At 33.6% G+C, this 9678-nt stretch overlaps 1 protein-coding gene across 1 annotated transcript in view; it reads right to left on the reverse strand.

The window, feature by feature from the left end:
• The window catches only part of LOC108383084 (neural-cadherin), a 198968-nt gene extending 192695 nt beyond the window's left edge, over nucleotides 1–6273 (reverse strand). The window contains exons 1-3 of the mRNA XM_017639472.1: nucleotides 6267–6273; nucleotides 5541–5684; nucleotides 4438–4553 (exon numbers count right to left, since the gene is read on the reverse strand). Of these exons, the coding sequence (XP_017494961.1) occupies nucleotides 4438–4553; nucleotides 5541–5684; nucleotides 6267–6273 (267 nt within the window). The remainder of the gene's footprint in view (nucleotides 1–4437; nucleotides 4554–5540; nucleotides 5685–6266) is intronic.
• Nucleotides 6274–9678: the final 3405 nt, after the last annotated feature.

Here is a 9678-nt window from a genome sequence, read left to right on the forward strand (position 1 = left end):
ACAGAAGCGCTTAAGGTATTAAACTTTAACGCAAATCAATAGACAGCGACGCGAAGAATTGCCAAATTGAGCGCAAAGGCATCATAAAGAAGAAAAAGGCAAATTTGATCAAAATACATGTGCGAGTGTGGTAGCGTTTTGCTGCATCGCACGAAACCCGGACCGTTGCATATTGGGATATGTTAGGCCGTTCAGAATGCAATAAAAAAACATATTTTTAAGTTTCAATTGAAGGTTATTTGGTCTGACAAGACTAAATTAATCGCTTTCAATTAGATGGCCGGGCATGGTATTGGATCAAAGACCCAAATTAAGCCTAAGCGCATCATGTACTGCAAACTGTGCATCACAGTGGTAGGATCTTAATTGTTTGGGATTGTATTTCAAAAATTTTGTCGGTCCGTTAGTACGCATTATGCGTAAGGAACAGTATCTGTTCATATTTCAACAAAATTTGCAAGATGTGGTCGAAAAATGAGAGTTTCTGCTGAAAAATCACCCAAAACATGCTGCATATGTTCGTAAAGAGTGGATACAAAAGCAAAAATTTGCTAATTTGAAATGACCTCCACAAACAGCTGACATGAATCTCATCGAGAATTTGCGAAATCAACTAAAAGCACAGCTTAATAAGTATCAAAGTCCGTAAAATCGAGTGCATGAGCTGTGAAAGCAAACTAAGGATATACCTCCAGAATTTTTACAAAGATACAAATAAGGTATGCCAAATCACATCTAGGAACTGAAACAGGCAAAAGAGTACCGAACATTGTGTTAGTAGTTCTTTTTTTTCGTGAAAACTGTTAAAAAGCTCTTAAAAATATATGAGTGCAAAACTGTAACATCTGCCTTCATTTACATTTTTGTCTGCTGGTTTTTTTATTGTTGTTGTATTGACTTCAAATCATTATGAGAGAGGGAGTAGGGATGTACCAACAAGAATATACAGCAAGAGTATGAAAGTCGTTAGAACTTGGAAATATAGCGGTGGCTGAAACAAAAGGTGTTAAACCTTGTTACAGTTTTGCTCGTCACTGTATGTACGTACCCGAGCGTTTCCCGTGCACGTGTCGTGGGATGGCTGACGTTCATCCCGTGACGACCATTAGCGTTTCCTCATTTCCAGTAGACTTTTTGCATGACAAGCGAAGTAATTTTTTCGGTGACACCATTTTATAAACAAAAAACTTCCCATTTTAACTAAAAATCTTTCATCATATTTACGAGACCCAATTAACAGCGGGGAAGAAAATTCATGGAATTCGATTTCATTTGTTTTGCTGCTTGAACAAAGAAAATTGATATACCAAATGTAGACAGGAGGTTTGCGTATCGGTCGATATTATTTTAATCGGTATCTCTGAACGGTAATCCCGGGATTTCGAGCCATAGAAAATTGTCCGGGATCCCAGGATTTAATGCACCAGTGAACAGTAAGAGCTATATATAGCTTGTATGAATAGGAATTCTTATGGACGAAATATATGTATATTTAACCCCTTTATATGACATTACTACGATTTGAGCAAAAATTAGTGAAGTAAAACTTTTTCAGCCAGTTCCTAAAACTGATGTACAAAATTTACTAAGTATGTATATACCTACTAAGAACTTTTTATACAAGTATTAAGGTATTTATGTAGCAGTAAATAGTCAAGCACTTTTACGTATGTAAATTTTGTGGGTGTCACTAAATACCGAGTATGATAGTAGTTACATACATATTTTTCGAATACTGTTTTTTTTAATAAAAGCATTTACTTACGTATGTTATCATAAATATTTAAATACTAAATATAAAAATATTTAGTTACTTTTAGGAAATAACGCGTACGCATACAATATCTGGCTTCACTAAATACTTCATACAAAATTAATCCCCCGAAAATCGATACTATGTCCGAAAGTCTCGACATAGTATCAAAACCCCGAAAAGTCCTAAAAGATCGCGAAAAATATAACATGAAAAATCCTTTAAAAGAAAGTGTTAAAAAGGATCCTTAACAACTCCGAAAGCATGAAAAGTTTCGAAAAATTCCTAGCATCATGTAGCAGTTCATTATACAGTGAAACCCGCTTAAGTACCCCCCGCTTAAGTACCTAACACGTTTAAGTAACGAAAATTTTTGGGCACCGTGAATATTTTAATGTAATCTGAAGAAAACCCCTCTTTTAATTACCTCCCCTCTTATTTACCCAACCCGCCTAAGTACTTAAATTTTTCGTATCCCATTTTCCATTTTACTTATAATTTTCTCCTATTAAGTGCTGCCGCAACACGTTCGGCAAAAAAATTCTAAAAAATCAACGGTAATTTTTAGTCACTTGAAACTTGCAAATTAGTACACTAAAATGGAATGGGCTATAAATACTTCTGAGAAAAACGTTAGAAATTATGGTGAATTTTCTTTTCAGTGTTCTAAAAAATTTTAAGCTTGACACTGTATGTATAAATATGTATAATCAATAACTTTCAAGAATTGAATGAATGACATAACATAGCTTTATCGAGTTTTTTATAAAGTTTTTGTTTATGTGTTTATATGTTTAAATAATGCTACGTACACTTCATTAAATGTTCACGTTTTATTCAAGGACTTATTTATGTAAGTTAACAAGAAAATTAACTACATCATTAATTATGCTCGCGTTAGTACCGGCATGCCGCGGCATCACGGTCCTTAAGCGGGTTCTTTTAATTACCCAACCCGTCCAAGTACCTCAAAAAGCTGAAATTTTTCGTGAGGTACTTAAGCGGGGTTTGCTGTATCAACAAAGTAAGAAAGCAACAATTACCGATTATTTTTTCTCTTCCAGAGGCATCCAGTATTTAGAAATCTAGTAAACACCCTAGTACTATAAAATTCCGCACCCTCTAGTACTAAAGTATTTGAGATTTAGAGCCATCTTTAAACATCTCTTAATACTTAGTAAAAGGGCTTTTGTACCCAAACACGTTCTTCAAATACAAAGTTACTCAAGTAATTCAAGAAAGCAATTTCAGTGAAATATTATTTTAAGTTTTTCATTTTTGTATAGTAACCAATTTTACGAGAACGAAACATATTTTTGTTTGAATTTTAGGGCTGTCTGCAGCCCTCAAGAAAAACGAAAAATTCATATAAAAGAAATGGAAAAGAAATTTTATTCTACCAAAATTTCTTAAATCAGTATGCAGCTCTCAAGGAAATAAGTTAATAATAAAAAAATATGTTTTTTAAACAAGCTTCCTAAGTATGAACCAAATCGGACTATAAATACGGTAGAGATACGATATCGAAACTAAAGTACCGATATATATAGTTCTAATTTAAAGCATCGCTGTAAAACTATCGGGTACCCATTAATATTGGGACAAAAATACTAGATATCCCAAATACCGATACTAAATTCAAATAATTACATCTAAGCATTGGTCTCATTTTCTAATAAACAATGAACACTTTGCGCTTTAATAAGTGTTTGCTTATACACAAGTAATTGTATTGTTTGACATCACCGAAGCCGCGGTTTAAAGTACCGCCACATGCAAACCTAAGATAGTATACATTTCTGCTCTTTAAACTTTAAAGTTTAAAGCACATACATATAAATTCCAAAGTAAGGACATGCATACATATCGTTAGCTTAATATAGAAAGGCCCTAACTAATTTAATTTCGAAATCCAGCTTTGTAGAAAAGGCATCAGATCTATAAAAATTAAAAATAATGTTTGCGATATTAAATGACATACATCCTTTAATACAAAATAGCGTTTGAAAGAAGTTCGCAAATTAATAACTTTACTATATTCGATTTAAAGATTATTATCCGAAGTAATAATGCTAGATAGGGCCTTTCTATATTAAGGTAACGACTCCTGCACCACCTATCGAAAAATTTTTTTTATGGAGTTATTCCTTTTCATGTAAGTAATTTAAAATTTTTAAGACTAAAGTTTTCAAAAGCACAATAATACCATAATGGCTTTATTTCCATTGTCAGTTAAAATTAAGGCCATCTCGAAAATATGGTTTTATTTCCAGTCACAGAACGAAAAAAAGATATTAAAGTCTTACTGCATATGGCGTTTTTGGAGCCGACCTAATAATTGGCGATTACGGCAGCAAATATCGATAAGTACCCGGGAGCATATCGGCGAAGCGGGCGAGCTTGCAGCGAAGATTAAATATGTATATTCATAAGTATGTATTGAACCCGTGAATGGTTTTAATTCCATAGACTTAGACATACATATGTAAAAGCGTATCTTTTGTGCGGAACTCGCTTTTATAACACGTATGTATTACATATGTACGAAAATATAGATAATTTATATTTATATACATACTTATGTAGTTCATATTTATTACATACTCAAATGAAGATAATAAAAGAAAAATTTAAAAATAAAAACACAATATCAATGTGAAAATAATTGGAACTTGTCAACTCACCCTGCGCCGCGTTTCGTAATCAAGGGCACCCGCAACATAAATGGCACCAGTCATATTCTTAACCGCAAAAGCGCCACCAATGTTACCACTTGTAATTTCGTAACGTATACGCGATGCTGTACCCCATATTAGAAAAATGCCAGTATTATCAACAGCGGAGATAACAGTTGAAATGAATATTGTTGGTGATGTTGGTGTTTGATGTTGACATTTTTAATTTCATTTGATATTTTAATACACAGTGACAGTGAACGCGTAAGTTCACCAATAAGACATCAAACAAAGCCATGCATACATAGGTATATATGAATTTCGTTGATGTAATGGTTGCAGTGGATGTTACATTACAATGAGCATCAGCAACAACACCAGTACCAGCATATCGCGGAGCAGCGAAGTGTAATTTCAATTTAAAAGAAGAAGGGGAAAAGAGATAATAATTTTTGGATAGTAACGAGTATTTTACTTTTGATACTTCTTCGGCTTTAATATTTTTTACTTGCTTCAGTGTATGTATGTATATGAGTGTATGTATGTATAAGAGAGATGTAACGGATATTTGGTAGCTGTTCGGTTTTCAGGATATCCGGCCTAAGTTTACCTTTCGATCGAATATTGAGTTAGTATCCGGTATCCGGCCGGCCGGATAGGGTCTTAAACCTATTTTAGTAAAAGAATCTTTGTTAAACTTAAAAAAAAAAAATGTTCTGTTATTGAAATTATTCAAATTAATCCTCAAAATATATTCATCAGCTATGCTGCAAGAACGGAAACAATAACTTTTTGAAATCGGCTGACTGTAGAAAAAGGCAAATAGAATTAATCATGTGAAAATACGGGGCTAGGTAAATATTGGCCAGCTTTGACAAAGTTTGGCCTTGAGTTGTTTTAACGCAATAGTGAAAGCTTCTTTTAAAGGAAACTGTAAAAATCAACAGCTTTAGCGAAAACCCAAATTAAATTTTATTTTGCTGAGCCAGATGGGCATGGGTTGGTCTTTAGAAATATATTTATTTTGGCGACTTGTTATCCGGCCGCACTATATTCGGCCAAATCACTATCCGTTACATCTCTAATGTATAACTACTTAGGTTTGTACTTACATTCGTCGTGATCCTTGGCCGTGACGGTCAGCACAGTATGTTGGATATCTTCGTTTTCGTCCACTTCTGCTTCATAAAGCGACTTATCGAAGTAGGGCGGATTGTCGTTTTTATCGGCAATGCCAATGCGTATAAATTTTGTCACTATAAGTATGAACGAATAAGAATAAAGAGAGAAGATAATGAGCACTTGTGGTAAAATGATATGTGGTGGGAACTATAGAATTATTTAGCATACACTTGTGTAAATAAGTTCTTGGCGGCTGCGACAGGTTCCGGGAATCGCATTTGTATGTATGTATATTTATATGTATTTATATTTTATATGATGTGGCATAAATTAAAGTTTTGTTTATGGCCATAGAGATGTATACATAAATATACATATCTATGAAGAGAAAAACAGGGTTACCATTATCATGTGTATTAGTATGTTCACTGTAGTTTCATGATATTCATATTGGCTGGGTGGAATAAATACTTTAGCTGTGTTTGACGGGAATTTAAGAAGTTTTTGATACGTTGCTATCATTACGCTGAGGGGAAAATGTCGACCTATAAAAAAGATCAAACTAACTTGATTTAAGTATAGATATGGGTCTAAATATTTCATTCTTTAAATAAAAATTTCGTACTCAAATCAAATATGATGCTGCCTTATTATGAGTACGAGTATTTTATTTTAAGAAACATTATAAAGAAAAAGGTCGGGTTAGTTATAACAACCTTTCATACTTCGACTTAGAATGTTATGCAGCGTTTTTGCTGCATTTAAAATTCAACATTTAGCACTTTCGAACATATGTTTTCGAAGAGCGTGCATGCTATCGCATTTAGCAAATGTACATTTACGGGAGTTCGAAATCGCATGCTTTTGACGTGTTTCAGTCGCTTATTCAGATCCGTATCTATTACGATCAATTCCCACGCAGAAGATAATGTGCAAAAACCCCTAATGAAAAGGAAAAAATAAATTTTAACCCAAAAATTCAATACAAAAACGTGAATTGATTTAACCAAAACCGAACATTTATTTGTGTATATATTCATTTGTCGGTGCTGTCAATTAAAATTCCCTCACTTAATTAGGAAACAAAACCAACAGGGTGGATCACAAATTGATCCAGATTTCTATCAGCATCATAACGATGTTGAATTTGCGTAACTTTTCTTTATCCAAATAATGTAAAATAATAAATGAAATCTCGATCGGCGATCACTGAAACGCAGCTAGCCACTGTATATGCGAAAGAGCAATGTTGTCACTTTTTCTCATTAAACCATGTTCGAATCGTGGAAATTAGGGAAGATCACAGGCTTGCTTTTAGCATTTAGATTCTTAATGCAAAAATGGAGTTGCATTTAGGCGACGAATTTAGTACATGTACATTTAGAACTAAATGCGCTAAATGTACTTTTACGCGTAAGCAAAAACAGCCCATTGTATGTGAACAATATTTTCACAAAAAGACGCTTGAAAAAATGTATGATATATACTTAATTTTTTAAGTTTGCATGATCTTAATTCCAGTATTTAGTACTCAAAAATATCGTACTTAATATAAGATTTGTGTTTTCTATTTTATTATTTTCAATCTTAGTCCGATTTTAAGTTCGGAAATGCTAAGATCGAGTACGAAAAACTTGATTCCTTCTCTGAGTATAGGGATTTCATATGCGAAGCTTTTTAAGGTGATCAGTTTCCATCGAATGTGTCCTCAAGTTTTAAAAATGTCTCTAGCCATGACCCTCAATTAAATAATAAAAATGCCAAAAACAAGTAAACCATTTTGTTCCTTTTCTTCAAAATTTATATGGCAATATTTAATCCCAATGAACTTCAGAATCTTTAAATTCCAGATGTAAGTCTTAAGTGGGCTATTTAAAAAAAAAATTAATTTTTAATATACCGCGTTCCTATACATACACTAATAGCCCAGTTATGCATACTTCGCACTGCTATACCATTTTTACTTAAAATTCAAAACCCAGCAGACTTCTACATGTGAAGTGCTATGCGTTGGCTAACTGCTTACACGCAAAAGTCGTTTAACAGATTCCTTATGTGACAACTCTCATGCTACGCCAAGTATGCATAACTGAGCTATAAAGGTAATAGCCCAATGCAGGCTTTCTTTGCTTGCTTCGCTTTGAGAACTGTCAAGAATTATTTGGAATATGTATAATAAAACGTATGAAGGCTGGCCATATGGCAGTTTTCCTTCAATTGCTTTAAGCGCCTCAAAGTTTAAAGTAAGCAAATTTTTTATTTGAAAGTGTTTTGTAGGCTTTTTACAAAGAGGTATGTTCCCGTTCTAATAACTTGAAACAAACTGTCTAAACAAAAATTTGCGTACTTAATTTAAAAAAATGCTATTAATTCCAAATTATATAAAAATGGTCAGTTTTTTCCATATTATGTTTAACATTGCTTAGGGTAAAATGTTGCTAAGTCCACCTTTACTTCTTATAGCCTTTTTCTTCAAGTAAATCGTTTTTTTAGTGTTTTTTAGAAAATGTACATATCTGTAAGTATCTTTATTACAATTTCTTTGAAATGCGAACATTACTTCGCATTAATTTAAAAACAAATGATTGAGCTGTAATATTTAAATTTTTGTATCAACTTTTTGGAGTTTTCTAGGAAAACAATTATTAATGTTAAGGGAACAGACTTGACTTTTCAGCCACACAGCTGGTTACTTTGACGGGGGTGGGTCGCATGTAGTAAACTTGAATTTATATGAGAAGTGTTAAATACCCAATCCCACTCCCAATCTCTTAAAATTGCCTTTTACTTTTATATAAAACTATACACTCGGAGGTTTGCCATTGCCTGCCGAGGTGCGACCGCTATTAGAAAAAAACTTTTTTATACCCAATTGCACTTATGCACAAGGGCATAATAACTTTGTTCACATAACGGTTGTTTGCAAAAGCCAAAGCTAATTTAATCAAAATTTAGTTTGCAATAAGTCTTTAGCAGAAAATATGTTTATGATACAATTTTGGAAAATGGGCGTGGCACTGCCCACTTATGACCACATATGTGTATCTCGGTAACCGGTTGACCAATTTGTAACAAACTACTATGGTACGATTATTGCACTTATCAGATAAAAGCAAAACATTGAAAATTATTGAAATCGGACTCAAATTACGCCCACTTTTCATATGTATAATGGTAAATTTCAGAAATGCTTGACACTTCGATATTTCGAAATTTAAGAACGCTAATTTGCTCAAAATTGATACTACCCAGTCCCTCGGAAAGAAGCAACATTATTATGGAATTTTGGAAAATGGGCGTTATACCGCCCACATATAACTAGATAAGTTTATCTCATTATGTTTAACTGAACGTCCTATCGAAGATATTTGAAATAGGGGTAAAACCACCCCTGCTTACCATGTAGCTGTAGTTTTCGGAAAGGTGAAACTATATTAAATATTTAATATTTAATACTTGCTCCGCCCGAACTGAGACATTTTACTTGTTGTTTTTTGTTTTTGATGTTGGTCGGGCTCCAACCCAGGCCCCCCGGAATCGTACTGCGCACTGCTAACCACTACACCACAGCGGCCGACGATGAAAACTACTCATACAAATTTAAAAAAATATATATAAAAAGCGTAATGAAAACATTACAATATCACATGGAAGCTGTTTAAAAATCCTCAATGAAACTTAAAATTGTTGCCACCATTCCATAAATAATTTCATTTGGTGTCGTCACAGCATACTACGTATATTGCGAGGAAAGAAACTTTAGGGCGTCGCTACCTAACCTTTGAAGTCTTCCTTAAATGTAGGTATACAATACTAAGAAATGGCAGCTGAAAGCAAAATTCTTTACCCGGTAGTAAAATGCGCCTTACAGTTGCACTTAGCTCTGCCGTGTGGTACACTTGCATAATTGAAAGGTCGTTTAGCACACTAAGAAGGGTAAAAACTTGGCTGCGCTCAACAATGAGTGAAACTCGACTTAACGGTAATCATCTACATATATAGAATTGCTCAGTCATACGATTTAGTTAGGGCGATCTGTAGCAGCTACTGAATTAAGTTATATGTATATCAAATTAAAGTGCAAGCTGCAGTTGGAGTTGACCGTGTTTGTCACAAAAGTAAAAAGTG

This window comes from Rhagoletis zephyria, unplaced genomic scaffold (assembly GCF_001687245.7).
Source record: "Rhagoletis zephyria isolate East Lansing unplaced genomic scaffold, Rhagoletis_zephyria_1.1 Rzeph_scaffold_00152, whole genome shotgun sequence".
NCBI lineage: Eukaryota > Metazoa > Arthropoda > Insecta > Diptera > Tephritidae > Rhagoletis > Rhagoletis zephyria.